Genomic DNA, 23,211 nt, shown 5'->3' on the forward strand with positions numbered 1-23,211 from the left:
CGATAAGCGGAGGAGAAACACCTGTACAATATATTCATGAACAACAGCCACCCGATAAGCGAGGTCCATTGATTCCTGCATAGCGGACCTAAACAGGAAGATGCAACACGCCCACAGTCTCTAATCACCCTACCATACAAAGACATTTCAGAGGTGACCAGACTATTCAGGCCCCGAGGCATCATGGTAGCCCACAAACTTACCACCACACTGAAACAACTACTGATGAATTTAAAAGACCCCATACCCACAAGCAGCAGAACAAACGTAATATATAAAATACCCTGCAAGGACTGCAACAAACGTTACATTGAGTAAACCTGCAGGAAACTAATCACCAGGTTACATGAGCACCAACTATCACTGGTATCCATACACAAAGACAAACAGGGACACCGCATTCATGCTGAGACAGGCAAAACAAAGACATTTGCTGGAAATCCTAGAGACTTGAAATTCAAACTGGAACTCCATTAATAAACATATAGATTTGGACCTCATTTACCAACTTCTGAGAAACAGAACCGGAAATGATATTACCCACTATAACAACCCAAGACACACAAATAGCAAGTGGGATAGAACACCAACGCTTCACCTAGCATGGTGAGGAAACATCTGAGAACAAACCCACCAGCTCAGCAAGCAAACCAACAACATGATCCACAAATCTTCTCCAAGATCTCAAACCAGTTCTGCTCTATTCCCATTTTGCAGTGCATTTCTGGTATACTTTGCATCCTTCCATTCTTATCCACAAAGTTAGTTTCTTTCCTTAATTTACTAGTTTGGTCTTATTTCTAATCATGATCTACTCAACAACTATAAACCACATCATGTTATGACTCCTGTTGCCCAGGTGTTTCCCTCTGCATACTCATCTCATTTGTTGTGTCAACTTCCAATTATAGAATGTAGAACATTACAGTGCAGTACAGGCCCTTCAGCCCTCTATGTTCCACCAACCTGTCAAACCAATCTAAAGCCCTTCTAATCTACACTATTCCATTATCATCCATATATTTATCCAATGACCATTTATATGCCCTTAATGTTGACGAGTCCACTACAGCTACAGGCAGGGCATTCCATGTCCTTACTGCTCTGAGTAAAGGACCTACCTCTAATATCTGTCCGAAATCTATCACCCCTCAACTTAAAGCTATGTCCCCTCATGCTAGCTATCATCATCCAAGGAAAAAGGCCCTCACTGTCCACGCTATCTAATCCTCTGATTATCTTCTATGCCTTTATTAAGTCATCTCTCAACCACCTTCTCTCTAACAAAAACAGTCTCAAGTCCCTTAGCCTTCCCTCCATACCAGGCAATATCCTGGTAAATCACCTCTGCATCCTTTTCAATGCTTCTACATCATTCCTATCTATGCAGCAACCAGAACTGTATGCAATACGCCAAGTGTGGCCGCACCAGAGTTTTATACAGCTGCAATAGGACCTCATGGTTCCGAAACTCAATCTCTCTACCAATGAAATGCCTACTTAATAATCATACCAATCTGGGTGGCAACGTTCAGGGATCTATGCACATGGACACAGATCTCTCTGCTCATCCACCACTACCAAGAATCTTACCATTACCCCAGTACTATGTATTCTTGTTACTCTTTCCGGAGTGAATCACCTCACACTTTTCTGCATTAAACTCCATTTGCCACACCGCAGTCCAGCTCTGCAACTCATCTATGTCCCTCTGTAACCTGCAACATCTTTGGCACTGTCTACTACTCCACCGACCCTAATGTCATCCATAAATTCACTAACTCATACTTCTACGCCCTCATCTAGGTCATTTATAAAAATGACCAAGTGCAGTGGTCCCAAAACAGATCCTTGCGGTACATACTAGAAACTGAACCCCAGAATGAGCTGTCTTCTTACAGCTAGCCAATTCCTGATCCAAACCACCCAATCACATGCCTCCATATTTTGTGCAATAGCTTATCATGGGGAACTTTATCAAATATTTTACTGAAATCCATATATACCACATCAACCACTTTACCCTCATTCACCTGTTTGGTCACCATCTTAAAGAACTCATAAGGTTTGTGAGGCACGATCTACCCTTCTTAAATCGTGTTGACTATGCCTAATCAACATATTCCTTTGTAGATGATTATAAACAGTCTCTTATAATCCTTTCCAAAAATTTGCCCACAACTGGTCTATAATTGCCAGGGCTGCCTCTACTTCCCTTCTTGAACAAGGGGACATCACTTACTATCCACCGGTCTTCCGGCACTATTCCTGCAGACAATGACGACATAAAGATCAAAGCCAAAGGCTCTGCAATCTCCTCCCTGCCTTTGTGGTTAATCCCATCGGGATGCTCTCTGTGGCACTTTTAACATACTGTGTAAGAATGGAGTACTGCACCCAATGTAAAAACAAAGTCCATCTCTGGGTCCCTTTTCATGCCACTTATATGCAAAGTGTTGAATCTAGAGCACTACAGAGATAGGGCTAGGAAATGGGACTAGCTGGGGAGCTCTTTCAGAAACCAGCACGACATGATGGGCTGAACAACCTCCTTTTTTACTGTAAAAGTCTACAATTCTTAGCTGTTTCTTTTGGTATAATTAAAATCTCTCAACTATTACTCTATGCTGTTTACTTATTTCATGTTTGTTTACATATTTCTTCCTCCGCTTCCACTGCACCTACGGTGAAGTTGCAATTGATTTATTTTATGGCAACTGATCCCTACCAACATTTTACTTAGATACAGATACATCAAGTTTCTAATCTTTTGTTAGCTGTCTGTCTATTCTCTGATGAAATTATTTAACCTTTAATTAAATAACCACTCACCACCTCCTGCTTTGCCAATCAGTTCTGATTGTGATACAACATGTAATTTGTAGATGTCAGTTTTCTTTACACAGGTATGATTTAGTTATTGATGCTACTTATGATTTCTTGCCAAACTGCTGCTTCAGTTCCTTTGTTTTATTTTGAATGTCAAGTAGCTTAAGTTATCTATATTAGTGGTTCCTTTTCCTTAGAACTAGAGGGCGTAGGGTGAGAGGGGGGAAGATATAAAAGAGACCAAAGGGGCAACTTTTTCACGCAGAGGGTGGTACGTGTATGGAATGAGCTGCCAGAGGATGTGGTGGAGGCTGGTACAATTGCAACATTTAAGAGGCATTTGGATGGGTATATGAATTGGAAAGGTTTGGAGGGATATGGGCCAGGTGCTGGCAGGTGGGACGAGATTGGGTTGGTATATCAGGTTGGCATGGATGGGTTGGACCGAAGGGTCTGTTTCCATGCTGCACATCTCTATGACTCTATGACTCTAACAGCATTTGTTCCTCTTATTCTTTATCGGAGTATGACCTTTACTGTCATCTCTTATTTAATCTTCAATTCATGTTATTTATACAATATCTTTCCCCCTCTATTTAACTTGTTCAATGTGGGATTAAGAAACAATTAAAGGTACAATTACACTCATGGGATGTATTCTCACAGACTACTCTTTGGAAAGATAGAGGAGCAAATTTGGAGAGAAATTATATAGATCCATGAACAGCAGAGGAGTGACAATTGGGAATTTCTGAAGCACGTTCAGGAAAACTTCCCCAGCCTAATGCAGAAGGTGATTTGCCAGATTTGTTCCAAAAATCAGATGGAACAAATGCATCAAGTGTCACAAAGGGAACATTTAGAGAAGTGATCACTGTACCATAAGGTTTAGATCACGATAGGGAAAGACAAGGTGCAAACCAGGGTAAAACATAGTTAACTGCAGGAGTGTAATTTCAGTGGGTTAAGAATAGACCTGTGCAACATAAGCTGGAAATAAAGACTGAGACACAAAACTGACTTTTTCTGGATGGAGTAGTGCAAATTCAGACTACTTCAAGAACTCTGCACTTGTGGAGGTGAGATCTCCCATTGGACCACTGGGTTTTCAAGTCATTTAAGAAACATCAACTTCCTCATGAAATGTAGAAGTATTTCATAGAAAGGGTGGTGGGGATGGGAGGTTGCTTTCTCCTATGCTGCCTTAAAGGGGAGACGGCTCAGGTATTGAAGTACACTTTCAAGATGGGAAAGGAAAAGCATCTAAAGCCAGAAATCCCTCAATGACCAAAAAACAAAAGAGATGAAGCCGACAAACAGTGTTTATGATATATCGGGCTAATAACAAGTGGAAGTTTGACTGATGATTATAATATAAAATAAGGACATAATTTTAACACAAGTGCAAGGTTCAGTGGTTAGCATTGCTGCCTCACAGCGCCAGAGACCAGAGTTCAATACTACCCTCAGGCAAACGCTTGTATGGAGCTTGCATGCTCTCCCTGTGTCTGTGCAGATTTCCTCCAGGTGCTCCAATTTCCTCCCACAGTCCAAAGATGTATAGGTTAGGTGAATTGGCCATGCTAAATTGCCATTTGTGGAGAAAAGGTGAATTTGCCATGGGAAATACAGGGTTAGAGAGTTAGGTAGGGAGGGAGGGTGGGTCTGGTTTGGATGCTCTTTGGAGGGTCGGTGGTGGACTCAATGGGCCAAATGGCCTGCTTCCACACTGTAGGGGATTCTATGAATCTAATAGAGACTTGGAGATATGTATTTAGAAATGGTTGAAAGACTGTGCAATTTGGGAAACTAATTAAAAAGGAATATAGTATCCTGGACTTTACAAAATGAGACATGAACACAAAAGCAAGGAAGATACATTGAGCCTTCATAAAATGCTAACTTGACCTCAAGTCGACAAGGATGACCAGGCTTTACAGTGGGTGCTGTAAACGTTTGACAATGGCTTCAAAGATGCAGGAATTCAATTACATGGATGGTCTGAAGTTAGGCGTATTCTCCTTAGAGAAGGCAAAGCAGACGAGATTAGATAGAGGTATTCAAAATTATGACAGGTCAAGACAAAGTTGAAAAACTGAACTAAAAGCAATATAAGAAAACTATTCCTCAATGCAGAATTGTTAGGATCTGGAATCAACAACCTGAATGGGTGCTGAAGGCAAATTCGATTGCACCTTTTAAGAGGGTAATCATTTGAAGATGAAAACATTGCAGGTAAGCCAATTGTTCAAGAGCTCTCTCAGTGCTAGGCCAGAAGGTAGCAGTTCAAGCCCCACAAGCTCCAGAATTGTCATTGTGATCTAGATGGATTGCATTTTCTGTGCAGTAACTGTTCTGAGATTCTACATTTACCACAGCTGTGATGGGTCTTATGAAATAGTAGAAGGAGCCCATTACGCTCATGGAACCTGCTCTGCTATTCAATAAGATCATTGCTGATCTGATACCAAGACCAAAAAGTTATCTGGAACCAAGGTTTATTTGTTTTAAAGGAAATGGAAGGAAAAAAACAAACAATAAACAAAGTAGGGTTTTGGTAATTTTCATTATTACAACATTTCTCATCCAGTCAACTGGAGCCAAATATGACCAAATTTAGGGCTTTGCAATGATACCTCTGCAAGGAAATGTGCTCAAAACTTGCTCGCACTGGAATGATCATTGCAGTCAAATCTTACAGGTTCAGTGTGTACTGCAAGGCAGCAAGGCCATTTGTTTAATGCTCAGAGACAACTTAACACCCAAAATAATACTCCCAGCATCTGCAATGCTGTCCATTTTCTGTTCAAAGAGTCTCTGTATAGACTCCTGCTTTCTATCGACTGCTACGATGTGTGACCTGAAGTATTTATTTAGAATCTCTAGTGGACATAAATATTAATCATGAAGTTGTTGAAAAGAACACAGTAGAGCAAAAATGGTACATTTGTGAATAACGCAAATGACTTGACTGTAGTCACCAAGTGTGCAATGCTTTCAAAAAGACGTCACTTAATCAAGGCCATGGGTCTAAAATGAACAAAGCCTTAATCCCTTCACTCTGTGAAATACCTCGCATCTAATTTTCTGAGTTGAAAACCCAATCGATGACCTTGTTTTTGCTTTTAAAAGTACTCGGAATCTGCATCACTACCTCCAGAAAAAGATAAAAAAATTCAAGCCATGACTAACCCAGGAGGAAATTCAGCGTCAATAGCTTTGATGAAAAGTGACTTTAGCTGTAGACAATTAATGAATTGAATTAATGAATATTTTCCAAATATTACTGTCACTTGACCAAAGTATTTTTAAGTTGGAACTGCACAGTTTTCGATATTCATGTGTTTGGAGAAAGCTGTGCATGTCTGTTATTTTTCAAGAGAATAGCTGCTTCATGCTTTAACTTTTGTTAATAAACTTTGCACCTTTACTCAAGTAAACTTTTTTGCAATAAATGAGTTCTTTGTTAATTCAAGGAACTTGGAAGACTTGTTAGCGAGTTTTGAGATGACTTGTTTCTGACACTAAGTTATAGAGTCCATAATTTTAATTGGGAATATAATCTTCCTATTTAAATTCAAACTTTGTTACTGCCATAAAACCCTGGCTGCAGTCTGCATGGAGGTAGATTAATGTACAAAAGACCCAAGCTTTTGATCTGAAGTGAACAGCCTTAACTATTCTGGGCAAACGACAATCACTGTGGAATGCGTTCAATTTCTTCTTTGAGCAGGTGTATAAATATATTGTATGTTACACACAATTAAATGTTTCTTCAAGTTTCTTTACGTAAAGAAAAACAGATTTGTATAGTGTTTTTCATGATCACCAGGTATCTCAAAGCACTTTTCATTTTCTTTGAAATGCAATCACTGTTCTCGTGTAAGAAACACAACTGCCAATCAGTACACAGTCAAAATTTTCTGCTCCAACCCTTGGAACCAGAAGCGAGGGATTCAAAGACGAATGAGCTATCAACAGTTACAGGTGTCAGGGCTGAGGATGGAAACCTGGAATGCTCGCCATCAAAAAGCTGTTGAGAGTAAGGATCAACTGAAAGGTAGATTGGAGGATTTTTGTTAGGCAAAGGATATTAAATCAAGTTAAACCAAGATGGGTTCTAACTAATTGAAAAGGGGAGGGGCTGAATGATCTCCATCTTACTCTCGCACACTACTGAAAGCAGTCTCAGAGCAATTGGTACATAACACAGGTAGCAACTGTCTTTGTTAATCAGCCGTGTGAAACATTAATGACAACTACAGATTCACCTTGGTATAATCACAGTTATCACGCACTGGGACAAAGTTCTGTGCTTGTTCCAAACAGCTGTCAAAGCTTATTGCCAATTTTTATTTAATCCTCCAATGTTAAACCACAGCCATTGGATTAGAGGACAGAGTAGGGACTTAACTGGGATGGATCCTCATTTACTTCATTATTAACAACTGTTGTGGTTGCAGTGGGTGATGTGGAGGTTTGGGAAAGCAATCACAGATCTAAAACAGTCAACAACTTATGTAAATTGCTTGTCGCGTGAATCAAAAATTCAGCCAGAGCTGTTTGGAGGGACATCAGAGAGAGGAATGTAATTAGAATTATGGAAATCATAAACAAAATGTGCTTACAACATCCCTCCAAAGATTGTCTCAACAGACCGTTTCCAAATTTTAAGTTAAAAAAGCAATACCGCCATCTATTGTTCATGAGTGCACCATGCACCTACCTGTATTCCTGAAGTGGTAAAATAGGGAATTTCAAACTTCACACTGATGGGTGGCTTTCCCTCCTTGTCTTCGGCTTCCACACTAGGGAGTCCAAAATGTGCTCTCATCAGATATTCCTTCCCACCCTGCAGACAGAGATGAAAAATCAAGTCAGACAGGCAAGAGGACACTGAACGTGATCACATTTACTGCACATCTCCAAGCAGCCCATTACTATTCCTGCATCTGAGCAGGACTCTCCCACTAGTAGCCAAACTCAAACTTCAATGTTGTTATAATTTGGGCATAAAGCTTGCATCTGTGAAAACTTGTCTAAGTTACAGAGACTGCCAACTAAGGAGAAACAGTAAAACTAGGTAGCTAAGAACTACAAATAAACAAGTTGGACAAAACACGCAAGTCTGCAAAGCTGCAGTGAATGCAACTTAATACAGACAAGTGAGGAGTACTCACATAGGAAGGGAAAATGAGCACAATGTAGTACCCAAACAACAAGAAAATTGAAACAGACCAAGGGATATTAGCATATTCAATCCTCAACAAGTGCAACCAATGCAGAGCAGCACCCAATAAAACTAGTAGAATTAGGAACTATAGAGAAAAGCAGATCCAAGTTAGGAAATGTGATGTACATGTATTGGGCACTGGTCGGTGAGCATCTTAAGTTCAGGTCATTGGACATACCAGCACGAAAGGCATTGAAGAAGAGAGTCACAGGGTGGGGGTCTGCTTGTCAGTGTCAAGGGTCTGAGTCATGCAGAAAAACATTCCTGGAATAGAATGTTTTAGGGGAGGATAATACAGGGAGATACTAGATAACAGGCAAACCCAAAAAATTACTCCAAAATAGGCTCTGAGAATAAAACAAGGGGACACCGGTTAAAATTAGTAAAAGCACATTTAGGACTGAGGTCAGCAAGTTCTCTGCAAAGAAAGATCAACACATGGAATCGACCCAGACAGAACAGTGAAGCCAAAAACCTGGGATCATTTAAGAAACAAATGGGTGCCATTAATCATGTAATGTTTCTAGAAAGAAGATGAATCTAATCTTTACAATTACAGTGAACAACACAAAATACTTAAATGTACCTATTAGGCAGTAGAATTGAGACTACCGAAGAAAGGAAATTCAGTTAAGGGAGTAACAAATTAGATTCAAAAGCCTGGTGAAAAGTGAATAACTAATGCATAGGACATCAGAGTAGTTTTGCAGTGGTTAGAAGTGGGCAGTGGTGTGACATACAGCAAAGATGGCAAAATAAATATTTTTAGGAACTAAAGAAATAGAGCTATGAAACAAGAAACCAAAGGAGCATGTCAACACTGATGAATAGGTAGAATAATGGCAAGGAATGGGGATAAAAGGGATATGGGAAGAGGAATAGCACATGTGATAAGGATACACAGAACATGATGTTCACAATTGTGGAGCACGCATTCCTGAACAAAACTCGGGGTGGAGGTGAGATCAGCTCATTATCTGATGATTCACTGCTAAATACGGTGAGTCTAAGGAATCCTGGTTGAAATGGCATACCTCACACACTAAGCATTATTGATCTGTGTTGCAATTTGAATTAGAATGCGGGGTGAAGAGTGGATAAGTGATCAAATTACGAAAGAAATTTCACAGAAATAGGCCATCAGCCCAACCAGTTCAAGCAGAAATTTACTCTCCACTCGGGCATCTTCCCAACCTCTCACTTATATCTGTTCTGAGGAAGTGTCATATTGGACTTGAAGCGCTGACTTTGTTTTTCTCTCTACAGATGCTGCCAGCATCTGCAGTACTTTGTTTTTATTTAGTTATTAACACAGCTATTAGTATAATCCTCTAATTCTCCCTCATCTTTTCATCTAACTTCCCTGAAATACATCATTATAATTTGCCTCAACCACTCTGTGGAGGTAGTTCCACATTCTCATTGAATTCCTTTTGTGAATACTTGAATATTTTATATTGTTGATGTCCAACTTTGGTCTGGCCTTCAGTCTCACACAATCCACCTGTCTATCTGCCCATTCATCCATCCCTCAGTCTTACAAAGTCCCCATCAATTTATCCATCCACTAGTCTTTCACAGACTCTCTGCCCAGCCTGTCTGCTGTAGTAACAACTAATTTAAAATAATCAATCAAACCTCATACACGGCTAATTAAACCTGCTAGAAATATCAGATTTTGATAATATGCAAGTATAAGGAATTTGTTCATGCCTTGTGGCCTTTTTGAATTAGCCAGGAAACTTTGGAGCCTATAGTATCCTGTCTCTTGGCAATACTTTGGCCAAGCCACGTCAGCAAATCAATATCCTGCTCACCATGGTATAAACTGTAATTGTTTGCAATTTGGCATTCTTTCATTTTCCTGATCAGTGCAAGATAGAAAAAACTTCAGCAATAGATCTCTCTCTCCAGCAATTTATTAATTTTACAACATGGATTATTTATGCTAACTGTTCACTACTTACAAGAACAGTCTAATTAAAGTTCAGTACAAGCTCAGAATAACCTCTGCACATTTCAAATTCTGTCCTCTACAAACTAAGCTGGGTTTTTTTTATAGCCTTGTTCACTTGTGTTGCTACTTTTAGTGATTTACATATTCCTTTTCTCAAATCTCTTTGATAATCAATCCAGATTCTTACTTTGCAAGTAATATAATTTGCCAACTTATTGCTATTCCACAACTTGATTAATGTAGTCTTAAATTTGCTCGATGAGGTTTTAGTGGTGTAATTGTAGTGTTCCTACCTCTAGACTAGAAGGCCTGGGTTCAAGTCCCACCTGCCATGGGAGGTATGTCATAACACATCCAGACAGGTTGATTAAAGTAACTAGTATGTGTCCTCATCTCTCATTATTGACAGTGCCCTCCTCTAATTTGATGTCATTGCAATTTAGAAGTTGTGCTTTGAATTCCAAGTCAAAAGTGTTATCAAAATGTCAAAAACAGTGGTCCCAATATTGTTCCCTCTAAGACACCAAAGTTTCCATCTCTGTCATGCTGAATAAAGCTTTATCCTCATTCTGCTTCCTGTCTAGCAGCAGTCAGTGAAAACAACCAGTGCATTGACTAGGCTTGTTTTCTCTTGACTGGAGATGAAGAGTGACCGAACTGGATTGTTTACGATGATGAAAAGAACGTTTAATAGAGGGAAATTAGTTCTACTATCGGAAAAGGGAATCGAAAATCTTAGAATTCGACCAGTCAGGGAAATATCCAGAAGCACTTCCCCACATAAAAGTCTTTGACATCGGGGCAATTAAAATTATCGAAGTATGCTGATCAGATTTTTCTTAAGCAAGGGTATTAAGACTTTTGAAACCAAAGAAATTAAAACAAACAAGTTAAAACACTAATTGGCCGTGATATATTTGAATGGTGAAATAAGCATTTAGCCTTCCAAGCCTGTTTCTAGATTTCAATACATATTTCACAGGCTTGCATTTTAAAATAGTCTTTACTATACACAGAAGATAAACTCCAAGAGCCCTAATACCCTCGCTGAACAAAAATCTGATCAATCCACTTGAAAAATTTTAAAATCATCACTCCAATAACCACCAAAAAGGATCCTTACCGGGAATGATTTGATTGACCATACTATTTCGCTGCTTTCTGGCACCCATTTCACATTACCCACTGTGGTCTTAAACTTGGGCGAGTCTGCATCGTTTGGGACTGGAATGTGGATCTCGACATTGTTCGCTGTCGACCTACGTTTGAACTGACTTTTTGCCTGGAGGAGACAACAAATTTTTGAAGTTTTTGATGTCTTTTCATTGATAACGCAAAAACACAGCACATGACATATTCAATTAAAGTTACACCTTCTGTTACGCACTCAAATTGGAGGTACAATTCAACATTGACACCAGAATTATACAAACACGATTAGTGTAATTTGCACCAAAACCCAGTGCCAACTGGTTAATATAGGGAAGCGCAATTTCTGGAATGAGAGGCTCCTAAGAGGAGAGGATGGGTTGATATTCTCTAAGATTTAGAAGAATGCGAGATGATCTCATTTAAAACTAATAAATTTTTAAGAGAATTTTGCAGAATAGATGCAGACAGGCTGTTACTCCTGACTGAACTGAGGTGGTGGAGGCTGATGTAGACACTGTCCACATCAGCTTATACTTTGACAAAGACTCACTATGGCCGGTACCTCCGATTCTGAGTTCCAATCAGATTGGCAGCTAGATTCCATTACTCTCACCAGGTGAACTGCTGCTTCAAGTAACCAACACAGACATCAGCATTCCTCTGTGCTTATACTGCCTTACAATTTTATGGTGTCCTTGCAGCGTGTTTCTCACAACACCGTGTGGGTGAATGTTTTCTCACTGCACGTTACATAGAAACATGGCCCAGAATCACCAAGAAGCAATTATCACCGGATTGCAGCTTCACACAAAAACACCTAACCCAACGCTGACCGGTACTATAAACCAAAACAAAAATACTGGAAAAATCAGGCAGCTGCCCAACCCGCTGTGATTTCCAGCAATTTTTTGTTTTCAGTACAGATTCTAGCATCTTCAGTAATTTGATCTTACTGGCCAGTACTATCTCTGGGATGTCAAAACATGGCCTTCAAAGTTAGAAAACTGTGAAGTACATTGGGTATGGAGGAGCTCTGAATCAGAATAGAGTCAGGGAAAGACAGGGCTTTAAGTTTAAATATTTAGTGTGAGAGTATTACCAAAGATGGGGAAATGGAGGCAGAGAGTTTGTGGGGAGCTGTAAGTGTCGGTAGATAGGTAGGTGAGTAATTAGATTACTGATTAGATTAGATTAGATTACTTACAGTGTGGAAACAGGCCCTTCGGCCCAACAAGTCCACACCGACCCGCCAAAGCGCACCCACCCAGACCCATTCCCCTACATGTACCCCTGCAACTAACACTACGGGCAATTTAGTATGGCCAATTCACCTAACCTGCACATCTTTGGACTGTGGGAGGAAACCGGAGCACCCGGAAGAAACCCAAGCAGACACGGGGAGAATGTGCAAACTCCACACAGTCAGTCGCCTGAGGCTGGAATTGAACCCAGGTCTCTGGTGCTGTGAGGCAGCAGTGCTAACCACTGTGCCACCGTAATTGGGCAGTTTGGTTGGGAAAGGCAGTCAGGGGTCTGGTCAGCAGGACCAGAGGCAGGGAAAGGGGTGTAGTTATGCCAGGCCTGTGCGATGCAGGGGATAGGTAGTGTGTTCAAGGAAGGGGAAGTTCAGGGTGGTCAATGGGTATCAGTCAGGTTGGTCTGGGCCAGGGACAGAAACCTACAGAGTCCCAATATCAGTCTTGTGCCTGGTGTCCATGTTTAAAACTACACATCAGGGTAGGCACGGTACAGAGTTATATACTATGTGGCTGGTCTTGGCAGTCACAAAGTGAATACAGATTGCAAATGAGTTTTTGATAGGGTGGAGTATGCTTCTCAAAGGTATCACAATCATGTGGGATAGGGTGAATGGAGCTGCAGATTTTCTAGCTGTCACTATTTTTATGCTCTTTTAGACCAGTATTATTAATGCCAGAGATTAGGTAAGAAATTGACAGTTTGGCTTTAAATATGAACTAACGTGATGCCTGGACAGCAAAGGGAATTCTGAAGTAGGCAGCACAGAGTCAGTTACATGGCACGGAAACAGACCTTTCGGTCCAACCAGTCCATGCCAACCATAATCCCAAACTAAACAAGGTCCCACCTGTCTGTTCCCAGCCCATCTCTCTCCAAAGCTTTCCAGCATGATGGTTAATTGTATTTTCTACTCTTCTTCAACAAAGATGATACTGATTAAGTTTATTACAGCTGATTTGTCAGAGAGTTAGATCTGAGTTTCTGAAAGCCCTATGAATATTTCAGAAAATGGTCACTCACTCCAATATCCATTTGCAAATTTGCATGTGAGAAAAAAAGTAGCTGACCTTAATCATGTACTCTATTCGACTGTGGGAGTGCTTCTCAATCACTGACTCGATCCAGATCAGAGGCTTGACCTGGTGATCAAAAAGATGCAGAAGTGTTACCAACAGCTGTGGTTTTGAATGGACAAGCTGCATATCAAAAGTCAACATTCCCTAGGGCAGGCTCAGTACTCATCTGTACTAAATGAAAAAGTCCACATTAATGCAAGGATGTGGCTACGTACTACTATACACACACACAAGGAAACCTCGACAGTATATGCTTCACAATTACAGATGCAGTTCTTTAAAGAAGATCAGTTAGTTCAATGTATACATTTAATCAAGAGCACATACATTAGGCATTAACTAACTCATTAAAACAGTGGTGTTAGTGGTACGCCCAAAGGATTTCAATCATGAGCCAAGACCTGTACACTGCAGGCTGTTAGCACTGCATTATTGGAAATCATGTATTCTACATCTTTCTGCTTTTGTTTACTTGATTACAGATTTGGAGACAGAAATAGCTTACCAAAAATTCGGCATGCACAGAATACCAGAAAAAGTTATAAAATTCAGGAGAAAATAACTAACAAACTATTTTCTTTGGAGAAGCATTATCAGATTTGAGAGAAAAACTGTAAACTCTCTGGGCTGTGAATATGAATTTCAAAATTGGTGACTTACTTGTAAGATAGCCTAATTATCACACACAGCCCTTTAATCAGGATTAATTGTTAATTTTCATGCTAGGACAACTCTAGGTTGCCTAGTCACACATTGAGGTTTGATGACTTCCACAAGTACTTGCTCTATAATTATAGCTTGGCATGTCAATACAACAAAACAAGGCCAACTAAGCATTTTCCCAAAGTTGAAAGTTATGTTTTATACAAACCTCTGGAACTTTTACAGCTGAACATAGGACTAAAGAAGCATGGCAGCACAACTCAAGCCACAGACCCTGGCCCTCTCTTTCATTGCAACTGTAACCTGCCCAAACTGACCAACTGAAGCTCCAACAACATCTTAACCCACCCAACGTCACATATGACCACGATCCCACTCACTCAGTCATTCTCATAACCCAGGCAACAGCCCCATTCCCATCTACAACCCCAATTTACTCACAGCAGTTTCCATTCATTCTGAGGATCCAAATTCACCTAATTGAGATAACAGATTCCCCTTATTCTGCCACCATCCAATCCAGATTCTCTAAATTACCACTTCAAAAAAAGGTCAGCACTTGCCTTGATTTGGATTTAGGATGTTTCGCTGAAGGAGTCAGATTCTGCTGAGCAGAAACATCCAGTACAGTTCTACTGGTGTGGTTATATTTATTGGCTTTCAAGTACTGATGTTTCAGATTTCAGCGGTTTCAACAAGTATAACATCCACTTAACTAATCCAAGCAGCTATCACTTCCCCATCAGCCCTTTGAGTTTGCTCCACCATTTACTAAGATCATGGCTATCTGTCACTCCACATTCCTGCCAAAGATCCCCTAATAACTTCCTATTTCCTTGCTTATCAAGGATTGATCTCTGCCTTAAAAATATTCCAAGAGCTTGGTACCACTACCTTTTAAAGAAGAGAGTTGCAAAGACCCACAAAAAAAATCTTAAAATAAGTGCCTTTTTTTTAAAAACCAAAACCATTCATTCTGGATTCTCACAAGAGGAAATGACCCTTCCACATCCATCCCGTCAAGACCTATAGGAATTTTATATATTTTAATCAAGTCACCTCTTACTCTTCTAAACTCCAGCGCATAAAGGTCAGACCTGCCCAACCCTTCCTCATAAGACAACTTGCCCATTCCAGATATTAGTCTAGTAAACCTTCAAATTTCTTCCAATGCATTTATATCCTTCTTTAATTAAGGTGACCAATGTGATACACAGTATTCCAAATGTAGTCTCAACAGTGTCCTGTACAACTGAATTTCCAATCTAATGGAAACTTTTTTAATCCTCAGTAATTTTGCAACATTAAAAGCTTTGCAGAACAAAAGAGTTCCATGTATTTAATCCCCTGCAAGTGAGTAATTTATTGAAGTAACTGGCAATGCACTGGATCACAATATTGATAAATTCACTGGGAATCTTAATGATTTCCCCAAGTTAATATTAGATTAGATTAGATTCTCTACAGTGTGGAAACAGGCCCTTCGGCCCAACAAGTCCACACCCACCCAGACCCATGCCCCTACAATCACCCCTGCGCCTAAGACTACGGGCAATTTAGCATGGCCAATTCACCTGACCTGCACATCTTTGGACTGTGGGAGGAAACCAGAGCACCAGGAGGAAACTCATGCAGACACGGGGAGAATGTGCAAACTCCACAAAGACAGTTGCCTGAGGTAGGGATTGAACCCGCGTCCCTGGTGCTGTGAGAAAGCAGTGCTAACCACAATACACACATATAATGTTGACTGCACAGTTGTTACCGACTCATCCATGGTTCATTGTGCCCAGCTCAGTACCTACATGTGTGTTCAAACGGTAGGACATCAACTCAAACTCTCCATCAGGAGGAATGAAGGAAATGGTTCTGTCATTCTCAAATCTAGAGAGGCGCACACATTGGTGAAATTTCACATCTTCCAATTCCACAGATTTGCTTTTCCCTCCTGCCTCAGGAAAGAAAGGAAAACATTTTAACATAGTCTGGGTGCTGACACGTAGAACACTTCTCTTCAAACTAAACAAAAATCAAAGATTTTGTTGATTGTTCCTTCACTGTTCTTTGGCAACAACACGAACACAATGTGTTAAGTGGGAAAGGATTCACATTTTTGGATCACTGGAAGCTCTTTTGGAGCAGAAGTGACCTGTACAAGAAGGACAAATTGCACCTAAATTGGAAAGGGACTAATAACTGGTAGGGAGATTTGTTAGAGCTGCTCGGGAGGATTTAAACTAGTAAGATGGGCGGAGGTGGGGGAAACCCAAGGAGATAGTGAAGAAAGAGATCAATTTGAGACTGGTACATTTGAGAACACATGCGAGTCAAACGGTCAGGGCAGGCAGGGACAAAGCAGAGAACAAGGTAGGACTGATAAATTAAACTGCATTTATTTCAATGCAAGAGGCCTAACAGGCAAGGCAGATGAATTCGAGGCATGGTTAGGAACATGGGACTGGGATATCACAGCAATTACAGAAACATGGCTTATGGATGGACAGGACTGGCAGCTTAATGTTCCAGGATACAAATACCACAGAAAAGATAGAAAGGGGGGCAAGAGAGGGAGTGGCATTTTTAATAAGAGATAACATTACAGCTGTACTGAGGGAGGATATTCCCGGAGATATATCCAGGGAGGTTTTTTGGGTGGAACTGAGAAATAAGAAAGGGATAACCGCCTTATTGGGATTATATTATGCACCCCCTAACAGTCAGAGGGAAATTGACAAAAAAATTTGTAAGGAGATTTCAGTTATCTGTAAGAATGATAGGGTGTTTATGGTAGGGGATTTTAACTTTTCAAACATAGACTGGGACTGCCATAGTGTTAAGGCTTTAGATGGAGAGGAATTTATTGTGTGTACAAGACAATTTTCTGATTCAGTATGTGGATGTACCTACTAGAGAAGGTGCAAAACTTGACCTACTCTTGGGAAACAAGGCAGGGCAGGTGACTGAGGTGTCAGTAGGGGAGCACTTTGGGGCAGTGACCATAATTCTATTAGATTTAAAATAGTGAAGGAATAAATGGACCGGATGTAAAAGTTAAAGTTCTAAATGGGAGAAAGGCTAATTTTGACGGTATGAGGCAAGAACTTTCAAAAGCTGCTTGGGGGCAGATGTTCGCAGGTAAAGGGGCGGCTGGAAAATGGGAAGCCGTCAGAAATGAGATAACAAGAGTCCAGAGACAGTATATTCCTGATAGGGTGAAAGGAAAGGCTGGTATGTGTAGGGAATGCTGGATGACTAAAGAAATTGAGGGTTTGGTTAAGAAGAAGGAGGAAGCATATGTCAAGTATAGACAGGAGAGATCGAGTGAATCCTGAAGAGTATAAAGGCAATAGGAGTATACTTAAGAGGGAAATCAGGAGGGCAAGAAGGGGACATGAGATAGCTTTGAGAAATGGGGTAAAGGAGAATCCAAAGGGTTTTTACAAATATATTAAGGACAAAAGGGTAACTAGGGAGAAAATAGTGCCCCTCAAAATTCAGCAAGGCAGCTTTTGCGTGGAACTGCAGGAGATGGGGGAAGATACTAAATGAATATTTTGCATCAGTATTTACTGTGGAAAAAGACATGGAAGATATAGAATGTAGGGAAATAGATAGTGCCATCTTGAAAAATGTACATATTACAGAGGCGGCGGCACTGGATGTCTTGAAATGCATAAAGGTGGATAAATCCTCAAGACCTAATCAGGTGTACCCTAGAATTCTGTGGGAAGCTTGGGAATTGATTGCTGGGCCCCTTGCTGAGATATTTGTATCATTGATAGTCACAGGCGAGGTGACAGAAGACTGGAGGTTGGCTAACGTGGTGCCACGTTTAAGAAAGGTGGTAAGGAAAAACCAATGAGCGTGACGTCGGTGGTGGGCAAGTATGGAGGGATTCCTGAGGGACAGAATGTACATGCATTTGGAAAGGCAAGGACTGATTCGGGATAGTCAACATGGCTTTGTGCGTGGGAAATCATGTCTCACAAACTTGATTGAATTTTTTGAAGAAGTAACAAAGAAGATTGATGAGGACAGAGTGGTAGGTATGATCTATATGGACTTCAGTAAGGCTTTTGACAAGGTTCCGCATGGGAGACTGGTCAGCAAGACTTTGATCTCACGGAATACAGGGAGAACTAGCCATTTGGATACAGAACTGGCTCGAAGGTAGAAGACAGAGGGTGGTGGTGGAGGGTTGTTTTTCAGACTGGAGGCCTGTGACCAGTGGAGTGCCACAATGATCAGTGCGGGGTCCACTATTTTTCATCATTTATATAAATGATTTGGATGTGAGCATAAGAGGTATAGTTAGCAAGTTTGCAGATGACACCAAAGTTGGAGGTATAGTGGGCAGCGAAGGAGGTTACCTCAGATTACAACGGGATCTTGATCAGATGGGCCAATGGGCTGAGAAGTGGCAGATGGAGTTTAAATAAGATAAATGCGAGGTGCTGCATTTTGGGAAAGGACTTATGCACTTAATGGTAAGGTCCGAGGGAGTGTTGCTGAACAAAGAGACCTTGGAGTGCAGGTTCATAGCTCCTTGAAAGTGGAATCGCAGGTAGATTGGATAGTGAAGGTGGTGTTTGGTATGCTTTCCTTTATTGGTCAGAGTATTGAGTACAGGAGTTGGGAGGTCATGTTGCTGCTGTACAGGACATTGGGTAAGCCACTGTTGGAATACTGTGTGCAATTCTGGTCTCCTTCCTATCGGAAAGATGTTGTGAAACTTGAAAGGGTTCAGAAAAGATTTACAAGGATGCTGCCAGGGTTGGAGGATTTGAGCTACAGCGAGAGGCTGAATAGGCTAGGGCTGTAGTCCCTGGAGTATCACAGGATGAGGGGTGACCTTATATAGAAGTTTATAAAATCATGAGGGACACAGAAAAGTTAAATACACAAAGTCTTTTCCGGGGGCGGGGGGGGGAGCGGGGCGGAATATAGAAGAGACCTAACTTTTACACGCAGAGGGTGATATGTGTATGGAACGAGCTGCCAGAGGAAGTGGTGGAGGCTAGTACAATTACAACATTAAAAAGGCATCTGGACGGGTATATGAATACAAAGGGTTTGAAGGGATATGGGCCGAGTTCTGGCAGGTGGGACTAGATTTGGTTGGGATATCTGGTTGGCATGGACAAGTTGGACCGAAGGGTCTCTTTTCATGCTATAAATCTATGACTCTGTGACTCTACGAAAGAACACAACTTTATCATCAGAAATTTCTCAATGTGAAGAGAGATCACAGCAGAAAATTTAATGCTTCATTCTGGACCAGAGGTAAATGCAATTCCAACATCCTCTTCAATACAGATTTACAATGCACCAACAAGTAGAGATCATGTCCATGTGAACTCGTACCTTCATAGTCTCATGTATAAAGATTAGTCCTCTTCCAATTTTCATTCCCCTACATATCATTTCAAATGCTATCCCAACAGATAAATGTAATTGTATTTTCTTAAAGGAATGCTATCCTGCCTTTATCTAGTCATCAGGAAACTCTGATAAACTGATCAAACTATCAATTATAGTTTCATTAATTTCAGTCCTCATCTGAGTTTTGACTTTCACATGAAAATATTTTAACAGACTTACTTAAAAGTGTGCAATTCATTCATTACCAGATATCCAGTAATATACCCAAATCCTCCCCTGTCATTCCAGGAAAACAAATGTCTTCACTCAGTAAGCTTTTCCCTTTCTTCCTTAGCAGATGTGCATCAATATTTAGGTCACCCTTATTTGCTGCTCCCAGATTCCTGTTTGTTATCTTGGGGCAGGTGCAAAGTAAGTGGGATACTTGCTGCCAGGTGTGAAGCATCCTTCGGTTGAGCAGCTTACATTAGGTTGTAGCACTTGGCGAACAGTGCTTCCTCAAACAGAAGGAGTGGAACCACTCTTTATACTATTCAGGCAAGACAGAAATATTCCACACCAACTCCTTTTAAATGGTTTATGCCTTTCTATTTCTGGCAAGTGTCAAAGCAGTCTTTAAATGATGTTAGTGTATTGGACATTGTTTGGTCATCTTGGGGATGTGTATGGGTGACCCACAAGTGGAATGTATTTCTTTCTTGACCTGAGGAACAGGAAAATAATACGGACAAGGCAAAATTAGTTCCACTTGCTGCTGTAAAAATCACTCTTCCCTCCCCCTCCTTCTCTCCCCTTCCCACCCAGAAGTGGAGGCACTTTGTGAAATGTGTCTGCGAAGGCTCACAACCATTCTAGTAACTGTGAGCCAGGTCACATCAGTCGCTCAATTTATCTGTGCAGGTTCTCTTCATCATAAACAGAATGTAACATATCATAGCAACAGATCCACCACTTCTCTCTCTGATATAAATAAGCATTTTGCGGAAAACACAATTATTGACTGACTGCAGTGTTTTCATTAGAGCTCTGCTTTGGTTAAACAAACAGCTGCTTTAATCCAGTGAAATTACAAGGCACAAAACGGGGCAGCAACCTTCCAAATGGTTTGGCACAAGTCAAGTTGGCTCCTAATTGCAGGAAGCACGAGGACTGCTGGCACAAACAAGGCAACTGGTGGTTTGTGGGCAAGAGATCACTCCTGGCCAACACATCATCTGGAAATTAATTGGTTTTGTAAAAAATAACATTTGGCCTTTTAGAGAAGTGAGCAATCTGGTTTATTTGTGAAGGTTATTTATGTTCTTCTTACAGCAGCAGCAATGAAGAGCATGACAACTGCAAAGTTGGCAGATCAGTACATAGGAGAAAGTAAGGACCGCAGATGCTGGAGATCAGAGTCGAGTGTGTGGTTTTGGTCAGGCAGCATCCAAGGAGCAGGAGAATCTGTACATAGCGTTGACTCTGTATTTATCTGGCTATAATACACTAAAAGAGTTGGGGAGTTCTCATCAGAATCTTGCCCAGTGTTGGTCTCTCAACAAACACAAGCTGGATTCAACATTGGTATAAAATTGGCCAAGGAACAGATGGAAGAGTAAATGGGTGTTTGTCTGACAGGGGAGAAAAGGTCTATACTGGAACCAATCAGTTCTCATTTTACATAGGTGACCAGGAATTAGGAGTAGATAGTAGGGAGTAGCTAATTCCAGAAGTCTGCAGATAACACTACTTACAACATGCTCATACTTTGCAAGTCTTAACAGAAGCATATTTTTTAAGGGGTTTGACAAGTTAGACACTAAGTGGGCTGGGCAATCTCGATTACAGAGTCTAGATTAGAGTGGTGCTGGAAAAGCACAGCAACTCAGGCAGCATCAAAGGAGCAGGAAAATTGACGTTTCGGGCAAAAGCTCTTCATCAGGAATAGAGGCAGGGTGCCTCTATTCCTGATGAAGGGCTTTTGCCCGAAATGTCGATTTTCCTGCTCCTCGGATGCGGCCTGGCCTGCTGTGCTTTTCCAGCACCACTCTAATCTAGACTCTGGTTTCCAGCATCTGCAGTCCTTGTTTTTATTTAATCTTGAATACAGGGGGATGGCCTCTGGAAAAGGGGTCAATTATGTAAGACTGAGATGAGGACTTGAGAGTCTTTGGAATTCTCTACCTCAGAGATGTGGATGTGCCATTACTGAAAATATTTAAGGCTGAGACGGACTGATGCTTGGTCTTAGGAAGCTAAGGGATATGGGAAGAGACTGGGAAATTAAAATAGAAGACTTGAAGACAGACTGGTAAAATAGGCAGATCCAAGATGAAATGACTCTGTGCAATTGTAAAGTGATGCAATTTGAAGAAATAATGTGGCAAGCAATGTTATCTAAATGTTACAAGAACAGAGGGACGTGGGCTGGGTATTCAAACATTTGAAGACAAAATGGCAACTTGAGAAGTCAGTCAAGAAAGCTTGTGGAATATTTGGTTTTACAAATAAGAAGAGAGAATACAGAAACAAGAAACAGTATTAAACCTTTACAAATCTCAATTTAGCCTTAGCTAGTGCACAAATCTGGGCACCATACTTTAGGAAGAACATCAAGGTCCTGAAATGGGTACAAAGGAGCCTCAGCATCACTTAAGCCTCAGTCCACATAGTACCATATACGCCTCTAAAAGAGAAACAGCCTGAAGAGCACCATTCTGCATCAAGCTAGAAAGATGCAGGCTTCCATGAACTACTACAGCCAGTACAGACATTGATAGTTCAATCACCCATATCATCTACACCCAAGTCATCCAGCAAACTGACATGGAGCAATTAGAGAAGCTGGAATTGCTCTCTTACGGCAGAGAATGTTAAGGGGAAACCTCAGAGGCTTTCATACAGCAAGTAGGAAAAAGCTATATCCTCTGACAAAGGTAAGACAACCATAGATCTCAAATTGAAAGTAACTGATAAATGAACTTGGGATGATATAATACAGAGGATTGTTAAGATCTGAATACATTGCCTGAAGAGATGGTGGAATAAGATTGACCATGTACTGAAGAAAACTAGTTTGCCAGTGATCACAAAAAAAAGACATGTGGAACTAAATTTGCCAGCTTTCTGAAAGCTAGGCTAGATAGCCAGCTTCTGTGTCTTAAGAGTCTGTCATATTACGGGAATTACACTCCTCATGGGATCTTGTTGTGTGTGAATTAGCTGATGCATTTTCTACATTACACCGTGGGATCACATTTCAAAAGTAATTCTTACCTGCAAAGTGATTGGATGCAATCTAATTGTAAAAGGACATTCTACAAATTAAGGTGATTTCCTTTCATTAGCAGGTTTCACAGCCAGCTCCCCCAATTCAATGCTAATCACACAATTCATCACATGCTTCTCACATAGCACTGCACAACTCTTCCACAAATGGGCGTGCAACACCACCAGATACAGTGCGGTCACTGCCCTATTTACAGCTTTTATTGCATATCCTTTTATTTTTGCCCAGTTTGGTGCATTCAATACTTTTTCTAGCTTTTTTCTATCCTTTCGCAGTTACTCGTATCTTGTCTTTTGACCCTGGAATAACTTTGCACTCTCGATTTCCTACACTGCAACACACATTACATGACTACGCCCTAATTAGTTTTCCGAGATTACAGTTCGTCGCC

The 23,211-nt window shown here is 40.8% G+C and overlaps 1 protein-coding gene across 1 annotated transcript in view; it reads right to left on the minus strand.

The window, feature by feature from the left end:
* Positions 1–23,211, minus strand: part of LOC122565126 (AP-1 complex subunit mu-1) — a 100,644-nt gene that overhangs the window by 57,627 nt on the left and 19,806 nt on the right. The window contains exons 7-10 of the mRNA XM_043720762.2: positions 15,976–16,118; positions 13,499–13,570; positions 11,143–11,301; positions 7,556–7,681 (exon numbers count right to left, since the gene is read on the minus strand). Coding sequence (XP_043576697.1) covers positions 7,556–7,681; positions 11,143–11,301; positions 13,499–13,570; positions 15,976–16,118 — 500 coding nt within the window. The remainder of the gene's footprint in view (positions 1–7,555; positions 7,682–11,142; positions 11,302–13,498; positions 13,571–15,975; positions 16,119–23,211) is intronic.

This window comes from Chiloscyllium plagiosum, unplaced genomic scaffold (genome assembly GCF_037043375.1).
Source record: "Chiloscyllium plagiosum isolate Xiang-an unplaced genomic scaffold, Cpla_swu_hap1 HiC_scaffold_28, whole genome shotgun sequence".
NCBI lineage: Eukaryota > Metazoa > Chordata > Chondrichthyes > Orectolobiformes > Hemiscylliidae > Chiloscyllium > Chiloscyllium plagiosum.